Source organism: Rhinoderma darwinii, chromosome 2 (genome assembly GCF_050947455.1).
Source record: "Rhinoderma darwinii isolate aRhiDar2 chromosome 2, aRhiDar2.hap1, whole genome shotgun sequence".
NCBI lineage: Eukaryota > Metazoa > Chordata > Amphibia > Anura > Rhinodermatidae > Rhinoderma > Rhinoderma darwinii.
In genome coordinates, this window is record NC_134688.1 from 48,158,488 (window position 1) to 48,172,321 (window position 13,834).

Sequence of the window (13,834 nt, forward strand, 5' to 3'; positions counted from 1 at the left end):
AGTGAAGCCTGGTTGTGGCAACATCATGCTGTGGGGAAGCTTTTCATCGGCAGGGACGAAAAAAATGGTCCGGATTGAAGGAAAGATGGATGTAATTATATACAAGGCAATTCTTGAGGAAAACCTTTTTCAGTCTGTCAGAGATTTGAGACTGGGACAGAGGTTCACCTTCCAGCAGGACAATGACCCCAAACCTGCTGCTAAAGCTACACTGAAGGGTTTTAAGGGAAAACATTTAACTGTCTTGGAATGACCTCTATCCAGTTGAGAATCTGTGGCATGACTTGAAGAAACTGTACACCAACACAACCCATTAACTTGAAGGAGTTGAAGGAGTTTTCCCTGGATGAATGGGCAAAAATCCCAGTGTCTAGATGTGCAAAGTATTGACTTTTCAGGGGGTGAATACTTTTGCACATTAAGGTTCTCTATTGTTTGTGTAAAAAATATTTGGCTCCTTCAAAGTGGTAGAAATCTTGTATAAATCAAATGGTACAAACACCCAAAAATCTATTTCAATTCAAGGTTGTAATGAAACTAAACAGGAAAAACACCAAGGGGCAAAAGATAGACCTGTGACTGGGAAAGTACTGGAGGTGCTGTATTTCCCACCTGGCTGGTTAGGATAGGTGAGATGAGGAATCCAGGGAAGTTGGGGCTTTTGTGGAGGCTTTTGTTAAGTCTGTTTTCCAGGCCTGGATTTCTATGGAATGGCAAGTAGCATTGGTAGAGCGACTTGCCATTTCCTTCCCGTTCTAGTACAGGTTTGCTCAGTCAGCTATTTAGAGCTGCTGTCAATGCAGTTCAGTGTCAGAGCCTGAAAATCCGCGAAAGGATAGTGTGGAAAGCCTGATCCAAGGAACACTGTACTCATGATTTACCATAAGTGAGGAAACCTGTTGTTTAGTTAGTGCCCAGACGGGCAAGGTGTTTGTTTTGTTTATATGCTACAAGTCTTGTATGCTGGATAAGCACTTGTTTGTTTTTGGACTGCAAAAAAGCCATGCATGGACTTTAACCCCTTCCCGACATTTGACGTATCCATACACCAAAGTCGGGTAGGGGATGTATGGAATGGGCTCACGGAGTGACCCCGCTCCATACGATGCCGGTGTCGGTGACTTCAGAGTAACTAGCGGCATCACGCTCGAGCGCGATCCTGCTAGTTTAACTCGTTTAATGCTGCGGTCAATAGGGCTTAATAGTTACCTGTCAGAATCACGATATATTGCAATACATTAGTATTGCAGTATATTGTGCAAGCGGCACTGCTGAGCTGTTATGGAAGTCCAGGTCGCTTTGATAGCGGCCTTCAGCTCATCTGCATTGTTGGGTCTGGTGTCTCTCATCTTCCTCTTGACAATACCCCATAAATTCTCTATGGGGTTTAGGTCAGGCGAGTTTGCTGGCCAGTCAAGCACAGTGATACCATGGCTATTAAACCGTGCCAAGTCCTGCTGGAAAATGAAATCAGCATCTCCATAAAGCTTGTCAGCAGAGGGAATAATGAAATGCTCTAAAATTTCCTGCTAGACAGATGCGTTGACTCTGGACTTGATATAACACAGTAGACCAACACTGTTGCTCAGTGGTCCAAAGTCCTGTTTTCAGATGAAAGTACATTTTGCATTTCATTTGGAAATCAAGGTCCCAGAGTCTGGAGGAAGAGTGTAGAGGCACTCAATCCAAGTTGCTTGCGGTCCACTGTGAAGTTTCCAAAGTCAGTGAAGGTTTGGGCAGCCATGTCATCTGCTGGTGTTGGTCCACTGTGTTATATCAAGTCCAGAGTCAACGCAGCCGTCTACCAGGAATTTTAGAGCACTTAGGGCTGAGGAGGGAGTTCAATGTAGAAAATAAAGGGGTAGTTAGGTTAGAGAGGGGTCAGACTAAATTGGTGGGGGGAGAAATAGACTGTGGGACGAGGACTACACAACAGGATAAGGAGATCCCCTTGTTACAAAACAGCAATGAAAACAAAAATGCCCAAATAATGTCAAATAATCACATTTCTGATACTGAAAGTGAAAAATTGAAAGGCAAGTTAAAGTGTATGTTCACAAATGCCAGAAGTCTAGCAAGCAAAATGGGGGAGCTGGAGGCCTTGGTACTGGAGGAACATATAGATATAGTTGGTGCTGCTGAAACATGGCTAGACTCTTCACATGATTGGCCTATAAATCTACAGGGTTTTACACTGTTTCGGAAAGACAGGACAAATAGGAAAGACGGTGGTGCATGTCTGTATGTGAGAAGTGATATGAAGGTGGTGGTGTATGTCTGTATGTGAGAAGTGATATGAAGGTGAGTGTGAAAGAGACAATAGTGGGTGAACATTCTGAGGAGATTGAAACCCGGGTAATTATAGACCAATAAGCTTAACATCCATTGTAGGGAAAATGATTGAGGGGCTATTGAGGGACTATATACAGGATTATAGATCAAATCTGTGGCACTCTGCAGGTTGTCTGGGTGCTGTAGTTATGGTTCCCACCCCGTAAATACTTGCAAAGATAAATTCAAGGAGTCCTTTGGTTGAAATATGCAAAAATTGGTTTATTTAAATAGGGCAATATAAGAGAAAAGGTGTAATGTTTCGGCCACAATCCGGCCTTTGTCAAACTCTATTGCTGCTGGTCAATAGAAAAAAACCTTATAGGAAATCACGCTGTGAAGATGGGTAGTGCGTACCATGTTTTTATGAAGAGTTGAGCAGAAGCCTAGACAGAGGGGCCGCTGTGGATATAGTGTTTTTGGACTTTGCAAAGACATCTGACACTGTCCCCTATAGACGTCTACTGGGTTAATTAAATACTATAGGTTTAGAAAGTATAGTTTTAATTGGATTGAGAATTGGCAAGGACCGTATCCAGAGAGTTGTGGTCAATGATTCCTACTCTGTATGGTCCCCGGTTATAGGTGGTGTACCCCAGGGTTCAGTGCTGGGACCACTATTATTCAACTTAGTTATTAATGATATATAGAATGGGATTAATAGCACTATTTCTATTTTTGCAGATGACACCAAGCTATGTAGTAATGTTCAGTCTATAGAAGATGTTAGTAGATTGCAAGCTGAGTTGAACACACTAAGTGTTTGGGCATCCACTTGCAAATGAACTTTAATATAGATAAATGTAAAGTTAGGCTGGGTTCACACGACCACATTAACGTCCGTAATGGACGGACGTATTTCGGCCGGAAGTCCCGGACCGAACTCAGTGCAGGGAGCCGGGCTCCTAGCATCATAGTTATGTACGATGCTAGGAGTCCCTGCCTCTCTGCAGGACAACTGTCCCGTACTGTAATCATGTTTTCAGTACGGGACAGTAGTTCCCCGGAGAGGCAGGGACTCCTAGCGTCGTACATAACTATGATGCTAGGAGCCCGGCTCCCTGCACTGAGTTCGGTCCGGGACTTCCGGCCGAAATACGTCCGTCCATTACGGACGTTAATGTGGTCGTGTGAACCCAGCCTTATGCATCTGGGCACCAAAAATCTGCACGCATCATATGTCCTAGGGGAGCTACACTGGGGGATTCACTTGTTGAGAAGGATCTGGGTGTACTTGTAAATCATAAACTAAATAACAGCATGTAATGTCAATCAGCTGTTTCAAAGGCCAGCAAGATATTGTCGTGTATTAAAAGAGGCATGAACTAGCGGGACAGGGATATAAAATTACCACTTTACAAAGCATTAGTGAGGCCTCATCTAAAATATGAAGTTCAGTTCTGGGCTCCAGTTCATAGAAAGGATGACCTGGAGTTGGAAAAAATACAAAGAAGAGCCACGAAGCTAATAAGGGGCATGGAGAATCTAAGTTATGAGGAAAGATTAAAAGAATTAAACCTATTTAGCCTTGAAAAAAGATGGCTAAAGGGGGGACATGATTAACTTATATATATATATACACATACACTACCGATCAAAAGTTTGGGGTCACCCAGACAATTTTGTGTTTTCCATGAAAACTCACACTTATATTTATCAAGTGAGTTGCAAAATGACTAGAAAATATAGTCAAGACATTGACAAGGTTAGAAATAATGATTTTTATTTTAAATAATAATTTTCTCCTTCAAACTTTGCTTTCGTCAAAGAATGCTCCATTTGCAGCAATTACAGAATTGCAGACCTTTGGCATTCTAGCTGTTAATTTGCTGAGGTAATCGGGAGAAATTTCACCCCATGCTTCCAGAAGCCCCTCCCACAAGTTGGATTGGCTTGATGGGCACTTCTTGCGTACCATACGGTCAAGCTGCTCCCACAACAGCAATATGGGGTTGAGATCTGGTGACTGCGCTGGCCACTCCATTACAGATAGAATACCAGCTGCCTGCTTCTTCCCTAAATAGTTCTTGCATAATTTGGAGGTGTGCTTTGGGTCATTGTCCTGTTGTAGAATGAAATTGGCTTCAATCAAGCGCTGTCCACAGGGTATGGCATGGCCTTGCAAAATGGAGTGATAGCCTTCCTTATTCAAAATCCCTTTTACCTTGTACAAATCTCCCACTTTACCAGCCCCAAAGCAACCCCAGACCATCACATTACCTCCACCATTCTTGACAGATGGCGTCAGGCACTCTTCCAGCATCTTTTCAGTTGTTCTGCATCTCATAAATGTTCTTCTGTGTGATCCAAACACCTCAAACTTCGATTCGTCTGTCCATAACACTTTTTTCCAATCTTCCTCTGTCCAATGTCTGTGTGCTTTTGCCCATATTAATCTTTTCCTTTTATTAGACAGTCTCAGATATGGCTTTTTCTTTGCCACTCTGCCCTGAAGGCCAGTATCCTGGAGTCGCCTCTTCACTGTAGACATTGACACTGATGTTTTGCGGGTACTATTTAATGAAGCTTCCAGTTGAGGACCTGTGAGGCGTCTATTTCTCAAACTAGAGACTCTAATGTACTTGTCTTGTTGCTCAGTTGTGCAGCGGGGCCTCCCACTTCTCTTTCTACTCTGGTTAGAGCCTGTTTGTGCTGTCCTCTGAAGGGAGTAGTACACACCGTTGTAGGAAATCTTCAGTTTCTTGGCAATTTCTCGCATGGAATAGCCTTCATTTCTAAGAACAAGAATAGACTGTCGAGTTTCACATGAAAGCTCTCTTTTTCTAGCCATTTTGAGAGTTTAATCGGAACCCACAAATGTAATGCTCCAGATTCTCAACTAGCTCAAAGGAAGGTCAGTTTTATAGCTCCTCTAAACAGCAAAACTGTTTACAGCGGTGCTAACATAATTGCACAAGGGTTTTCAAGTGTTTTCTAATCATCCATTAGCCTTCTAACACAGTTAGCAAACACAATGTACCATTAGAACACTGGAGTGATGGTTGCTGGAAATGGGCCTCTATACACCTATGTAGATATCGCATTAATAACCAGACGTTTGCAGCTAGAATAGTCATTTAGCACATTAACAATGTATAGAGTGTATTTCTGATTAATTTAATGTTATCTTCATTGAAAAAAACTGTGCTTTTCTTTCAAAAATAAGAAAATTTCTAAGTGACCCTAAACTTTTGAACGGTAGTGTATGTATATATATATATATATATATATATATATATATATATATATATATATATATATATATATATATACAGTGTATATATATATATATGTACATTAATGGCACATACAAAAAAATATGGTGAAATCCTGTTCCATGTAAAACCCCTCCAAAAAACAAGGGGGCACTCCCCCCGTCTGGAGAAAAAAAGGTTCAAATCTGCAGAGGCGACAAGCCTTCTTTACTGTGAGAACTGTGAATCCATGGAATAGTCACTGTAGGAGCTGCCACAGCAGGGACAGTAGATTGCTTTAAAAAAAGGCTTAGATAATTTCCTAGAACAAAAAAATATTAGCTCCTATGTGTAGAAATTTTTCCCTTCCCTTTTCCCATCCCTTGGTTGAACTTGATGGACATCTGACTTTTTTCAACCGTACTGTGTAACTATGTAACTTCATGCTTCCCACTGCTGACAGCAGGACTTGGCACCTGCCCACACTGCCAAATGTCCAATACCTGGTTTAATAACCACAGTATTACTGCGCTTGATTGGCCAGCAAACTCGCCTGACCTAAACCCCATAGAGAATCAAGAGGCAGATGAGAGACAGCAGACCCAACAATGTAGATGAGCTGAAGGCTGCTGTCAAAGCGACCTGGGCTTCAATAACACCTCAGCAGCGCCACAGGCTGATCGCCTCCATGCCACGCCGCATTGATAACACCTCAGCAGTGCCACAGGCTGATCGCCTCCATGCCACGCTTAATTGATAACACCTCAGCAGTGCCACAGGCTGATCGCCTCCATGCCACGCTTCATTGAGAACACCTCAGCAGTGCCACAGGCTGATCGCCTACATGCCACGCTTAATTGATAACACCTCAGCAGTGCCACAGGCTGATCGCCTCCATGCCACGCTTAATTGATAACACCTCAGCAGTGCCACAGGCTGATCGCCTCCATGCCACGCCGCATTGATGCAGTAATTCATGCAAAAGGAGCCCCGACCAAGTATTGAGGGCATACACTGTACACACTTTTCAGTGGGCCAACATTTCGGTATTAAAGATCATTTTTGAAATTGGGCTTATATAATATTCTAATTATCTAAGAGATGAAATTTGGGGTTTTCATTAACTTTTACCATAATCATCAACATTAAAATAAAAAAATGCTGGAAATAGATCACTCTCTGTATAATCAATCTATATAATATATGAGTTTCACTTTTTGAATTGAATTACTGAAATAAATTAACTTTTTGATGATATTCTAATTCATTGTGAAGGACTAGTATGTATGTATGTATATATATATATATATATATATATATATATATATATATATATATATATATATATATATATATATATATGACATTATGATCCAAAATATTATAATTTATTACAAAGTTCGAATTCTAAAATTATCATTCTCTAGATTAAATAAATTGGATAAGTATAATGCTCTACATAAATAAATTGCTAAAAGATTTTCAACGAAACAACTTGCGGTTGCTAGAACTGTTCAGTACTCACCCTTTTTTCCACTGCCACAAAACTTGTGAATTGAGTCACTATTGAGTATTCTTTACTGAGCTGAATGATTAAAGACTTCATCTCTTGTTTCTTCATCTGTATCAAGTATTAAATGACAAATTATTATCATAACAAAATTCTCCATCCCTCTCCAAAACATAGTGGTCTGATCCGAAGATCTATTATCTCGGTATAATGATATGAGAGCAATGTGCAATCTTGCTTTCCACTGTAAATGTCATGATCTTCTGCCTTTGCAGATTAAATCTTGGTGCATATCTTGGTATGATGTCACCAAAGATGATATTTGCACCTTAACCTACCATTCCGACCGGTTAACAGGACTCACTAAATCCAACTCTTTCTGACAATGGAGTTGTTCACTTGCTGCTGGGATTTATATGTTTTGGGGTTAATTCACAAATAACCTATTAGTCCTAATTAATGATGCACTTGCTACAGGGCCCATAAAAGTGGAGATACATTTGTTATATATGTCTTGAGGGTGGACCTTCTGAATCACTTCCTCTTATGGGTCCTAGGTAACCCGGTCCAACATTGCCATTGTTTACTTACTGTATTTACACTGTTACACAAGTGATTGATAAACATTTTTGATTGCATACATGTAAAAAAATGTTTAAATGTTTTATTTAACTACTTTTTATTAATACAAAAATTAACATTTGCAAGAGCATTATATTTGTATCAGCGGTCTGGTCACTGTACAATCCAGATACCACTACCACATGGTATGGGGAGTAAGACACTCCAAATTGTGACCACCGAGAATCTAATGGGGGTAGGGGGGGGGTAATTGACTGGGTAAGTCTAGAGAAAGAAAAACAAAGTAACATACAGCTTGAAAGGTGGCCCAGTGGAACAACAGTGGACTGGGGCAGACGAGAGGGGGCGTCTGAGTAAAGGTGCAAGGCCTTCTGCGTTAGGGGGTGCCCAATTCATGAAACGCCTAGAGAATATTAAACGTGATCTTAACCCCTTCGCGCGCCCGGATATGCCATTTTTGTCCAGGTGTGGGGGGTGATGTTTGGAGCGCGCTCCATATACTGCGGGTGTCGGCTGTATTTTAAAGCGGACACCCGGGACTAACAGCCGGGAGCTGTTTAACCCCTCAAATGCTGCGGTCAATCGCGACCACAGCATCTGAGGCGTTGAAAAGAGGGGGCGGCCCCCTCCGACAGCTCATCGCCCCCTCCCGCAGTGAAATCGGGAGGTGACGATGGTTGTTATGGCAGCCCAGGGGCCTAATGAAGGCCCCCAGGACTGGCTTCACTCTGCCCTTGTTAAGCCAGGGCTTAACAGATGTCTGTAAAAATGACGATATACTATATACGATCGCTGGTTCAAGTCCCCTAGGGACTTTTTCACACCCTAAGGTGTGTGAAAAAAAAGTTTTTAGCAGTGAAAAAAAAATATTAAAAGTTCAAAAACCCCCCCTTTTCCCATGTTCCCCTAAAGTAATGTGAAAAATAAAAAAGTAAACAAAATCGGTATCAATGCATCTGTAAAAGTCTGAACTATTACTATATAGCGTTATTTAACGCGCACGTTGAATGCCGTAAAAAAAGAAAAATGTAAAATGCCAAAATCGCAGTTTTTTTGTCAACTTTGCGCTAAAAAAAGTGATCAAAAAGTTCTATGTACTAACATATGGTACCGATAAAAACCACAGCTCATCCTGCAAAAAATAAGCCGTCCCACCGCTCAATCGGTTAAAAAATAAAAAAGTTATGGCTCTCAGAATGTGGCGACACAAAAAATTGTTTTTTTTATCAAAGTTTATTATCAATAAAAGTAGTAAAATATAAAAAACCTATATAAATTTTGTATCACCGTAATCGTATTGAGCCACAGAATAAAGATACGTTGTAGTTTTTACTGCACGGTGAAAGCCGTAAAAACGAAACCCAAAAAACCATTGAGGATCTGCAGTTTTTTCCGTCAGCCCGCAAATAATTTTTTTTTCTATTTCCCAGTACATTATATGGAACTATAAGGGTATGTTCACATGCTTAACAAAAAACTTCTGAAAATACGGAGCTGTTTTTAAGGGAAAACAGCTCCTGATTTTCAGACGTTTTTTAAGCCACTCACGATTTTCGCTGCGTTTTTACGGCCGTTTTAGGAGCTATTTTTCTATAGAATCTATGTAAAACGGCTCCAAAAACAGCTGAAGAAGTGATATACACTTCTTTTTTGCTGCCGTTTTTTTACGTGGCCGTTCTTCAAAACGGCCGGGTAAAAAAACGGACCGTCGGAACAGAACGCCGTTTTTCCCATTGAAATCAATAGGCAGATGTTTGGAGGCGTTCTGCTTCCAATTTTTCAGCCATTTACGGCCCGAAAAACGTCCGAAAACAGGCCGTGTGAACATACCCTAAATGATACCAAAAGAAACTACAACGCCTCCTGCAAAAAATAAGCCTTCACACCACTCTATTGACGGAAAAATAAAAAAGTTATGGCTCTTGGAATGCGGGGAGTGAAAAATTAAAAATCAAAAAAATGGCTTCGTCCTGAGGGGGTTAAAGTTTAGTTTGTTGTAATCAATACGAAGAAGAAAAGACCAAATATAACAACAATGGAGAATAGGTGTAAGCGTGGGGGAAGGGGTAGCTATGCACGTGAGCCTGTGCACTCCAGGTATGAGCGCTGCGAAGAAAATCAGATTATACATGTCATTTTTTAATTTATACAATAAGTATTGCACTGACCTCATTCTCATTTTCTTTCTCATGCAGAATTCCATCCTCATAGTCTTTAATAAGAGCTCGAGCTGTAAGGGTGTGCAGTATCTGGACACAATGAGATCAGTATAATATAAGCACAATATATAACACATAATGCAGAATTTTCAACATTGTAATTCTAAGAGTGCTTGATGATCAGGCACCATTTAAATTTGTTTCGGTATGCATTGGTTTTAAAACTATATATTTTTTTTATTAGGCTACCTAGTCGAGGATGATTTATTTTGCCGACCAGGCAATCGGTGGAGAACTCAATGGTCGGACCTCCTCTGATCTGTAAGTTATAGAATATCATTATGGTATGCCATAGCTTACACATTTTTGGAAAATCTTCTCTAATGGAGGACAATTTTTTACCATTTTATAAGTAGAATAATAGAGTAATGTAACATACTGTGCCAGTTGTCTTCTGTAGCTCAGTGGTTGAAACCATGTTCTCAAGCTCTTCATTGTTAATTAAAGCCTTTAGTGTCGCCTGCAGTTTAAAAATTAAAGTTCATTTAAATAGTTGACACATTTAAACAATGAAAAACAATTAAACAAATATAAATGCAAAATAAGGAATTATTTCTAATGAATTATTTACATAATTATTACATACAGTATTAAGTACTTTCCCCCCATTATGAAAATGAGAATCGTGATACATTATAACCCGGATGACTCAGGAGCCACATGCAGTTCAGGGGTCTTTTTCATGAGTCTCCTGAATCTCCAACCTCATGACAAACAAGTGTCCAAAATTCGGCTAGAAAGTCCCTAATTTCCGCCAGAAAGTCCTACACGCACCCTGAGATTAATGCCAGATTGCTTCTGCTTAACAGGATTATTGTAATTCTTTGTGATTTGCACAATGTGCTGTACAATTCTAGAGGACAGTTTGTGTATATGGTTACTGTCAGGACTATTGTATAGACCTACACTACTATACGAGTACTGCATAGTGGAATATCTGCAAGATGGTATCACAGTGTACGGTCTGGCACAGGCGCACTACGTGATGTTGACACATTCCTTGGGAAACAGTCCTGGTGTAGTCTGTTGGACATAGACAATATATCTTCTTGTAATGGCGTGGGTGGGGAGACAGACAAGTGAGCCCTAATCTACCCACCACTCAGTCCCTGCCTACTTGCAACGACCCGCCCTAGGCGACGGGGTACAACTGGGCGACGGCTCAATAAGTGCACGACAGACAAACAGACAAGGGTACACAGAGCTAGGGGGAGAAAGGGGCAGTTGCCCACGGCAACACCGTGAGCAACAAGAGAAGTGAACAAGCCGAGTCAAACCAGGAGAGTACGAGGTGCCAAACGCAGAGCAGAAGAGTAGTAAACAAGCCGAGTCAAACCAGGAGTGTACGAGGTACCAAACGCAGAGCAGGAGAGTAGTCAGCAAGCCGGGGTCAATATGAAGCAAGGACAATGGTACAAGAAGCTTCAGCAGGGCCAGGAAACCAAACGAGAAGAATCACAAGCAAAGGAGGAACAGGAAAGGCAGGTATAAATAGACAGAGGGCGGGAGCTAGCTCCGTCTGGCCAGGCTGTGATAGGTTCTCCCACTCCTAAGCCTGCCACCCTGAGTGGTGGAAGATGTAGTCAGTCTCACAGACATAGAAGCAGGTGCAGACTGATTATCTATGGGCGTTAACCCCGAAGCTGTGCCTGGCAGATCCTTTACAGTACCCCCCCTTTTATGAGGGGCCACCGGACCCTTTCTAAGTGGACCTGGTTTACTGGGGAAACGAAGGTGAAACCTCCTGACCAATATCCCAGCGGGAACATCCCGAGCGGGTACCCAAGTCCTCTCCTCAGGCCCGTATCCTCTCCAATGGACCAGGTACTGGAGGGAGCCTTGGACCATCCTGCTGTCCACAATCTTGGCCACCTTGAATTCTGCCCCCTCAGGGGTGAGAACAGGGACCGGAGGTTTCCTCGAGGGAGCCAAGGACGGGGAGCAGCGTTTAAGGAGGGAGGCATGGAACACGTCGTGTACTCGAAAAGATGGGGGCAACTCCAGTCGGAAGGAGACAGGATTGAGGACTTCAATGACCTTGTACGGCCCTATAAACCGGGGAGCAAACTTCTTGGACGGGACCTTAAGGCACAAATTTTTAGACGATAGCCACACCAGATCCCCGACCATAAACAAGGGGTTAGCAGAACGTTTTAGATCTGCCTGAGTTTTTTGTATGCTCTGGGACGCCTCTAGGTTCTTCTGAACCTGAGCCCAGACTGTGCACAGTTCTCGATGAACGACCTCTACCTCGGGATTGTTGGAACTACCAGGTGAAACGGAAGAGAATCGTGGATTAAACCCAAAATTACAGAAAAAGGGGGAGACCCCTGACGAGTTACTGACCCGGTTATTAAGGGAAAATTTGGCGAGGGGAATGAATGAGACCCAATCATATTGACAGTCAGAGATAAAACACCTTAAATATTGTTCTAGAGACTGATTAGTCCTCTCGGTTTGGCCATTAGTTTCAGGATGGAAGGCAGAGGAGAAGGACAGATCAATCTCCAACTTTTTACAGAAGGCTCTCCAAAACAAAGAAACAAATTGTACCCCTCTGTCAGAAACAATATTGACAGGGACCCCATGGAGACGCAGGATGTGTTTGACAAACAAGGTAGCTAACGTCTTAGCATTGGGTAGTTTTTTGAGGGGCACAAAGTGGCACATCTTACTGAAGCGGTCTACTACAACCCACACCACCGACTTGCCTTGAGATGGAGGCAAATCGGTGATAAAATCCATGGAGATATGGGTCCAAGGTCTCTGGGGAATGGGCAAAGAACGTAGTAAGCCCGCTGGTCGGGACCTGGGAGTCTTGGACCTAGCACAAACCTCACAAGCGGCGACGTAGGCCTTAACGTCTTTAGGCAACCCAGGCCACCAATAGTTTCTGGCAATGAGGTGCTTGGTACCCAGGATGCCTGGATGGCCAGATAGTGCAGAGTCATAATTTTCCCTAAATACCCTTAGCCGGAATTGCAGGGGAACAAACAGCTTGTTCTCAGGAAGGCTCCCGGGAGCTGAACCTTGATCAGCCGCAATTTCAGAGACTAAATCAGAATCAATAGCGGAAATGATTATACCTGGAGGCAAAATACAAGCAGGATCTTCCTCCGAAGGAGGGCTGGCCATGAAGCTACGTGACAGTGCATCAGCCTTAACATTTTTAGACCCAGCCCTATAGGTAACCACAAAGTTGAATCTGGTAAAAAATAACGCCCAACGAGCTTGTCTCGGGTTTAGCCTCCGGGCAGATTCTAGGAAAACCAGATTCTTGTGGTCGGTAAGGACCGTTACCTGGTGCCTAGCCCCCTCCAGGAAGTGGCGCCACTCTTCAAATGCCCATTTAATGGCTAAGAGTTCGCAGTTGCCAATATCATAGTTACTCTCAGTGGGTGAAAACTTCCTGGAGAAGTAGGCACAGGGACGGAGATGGGTGAGGGACCTGGTACCCTGGGACAAGACAGCCCCCACTCCCACCTCGGACGCGTCAACCTCCACGATAAATGGCTCCATTTGGTTGGGCTGAACCAGCACCGGGGCCGAAATAAAGCACTTCTTAAGGACTTCTTCAGCACCTTTGCGAGTGAGATCCGTAAGAGGCTTAGCGATGACCGAGAAGTTAGCAATAAACCTCCTGTAATAATTAGCGAACCCCAGGAAGCACTGTAACTCCTTCAGGGAGGCAGGTTGGACCCATTCCGCCACAGCCTGGACCTTGGCGGGGTCCATGCGGAATTCATGAGGAGTGAGGATTTGGCCCAAAAATTGTATCTCCTGCACCCCAAACACACATTTTTCGGTCTTTGCAAACAGTTTGTTTTCTCGAAGGACCTGGAGCACCTTCCTGACATGCTCAATGTGGGAGGACCAGTCCTTGGAAAACACAAGTATGTCATCAAGGTACACTACAAGAAATAACCCCAGGTAGTCTCTTAAAATCTCATTTATGAAATTCTGGAAGACCGCGGGAGCATTACACAACCCAAAGGGCA

General features: G+C 42.7%; 1 protein-coding gene across 3 annotated transcripts in view; it reads right to left on the reverse strand.

Annotated features, from left to right (window-relative positions):
- Window positions 1-13,834, reverse strand: part of PARP4 (poly(ADP-ribose) polymerase family member 4) — a 221,456-nt gene that overhangs the window by 90,462 nt on the left and 117,160 nt on the right. For all 3 annotated transcript variants that reach the window (XM_075851621.1, XM_075851620.1, XM_075851619.1), the window contains exons 27-29: window positions 10,216-10,296; window positions 9,786-9,866; window positions 7,051-7,146 (exon numbers count right to left, since the gene is read on the reverse strand). In XM_075851621.1, coding sequence (XP_075707736.1) covers window positions 7,051-7,146; window positions 9,786-9,866; window positions 10,216-10,296 — 258 coding nt within the window. The remainder of the gene's footprint in view (window positions 1-7,050; window positions 7,147-9,785; window positions 9,867-10,215; window positions 10,297-13,834) is intronic.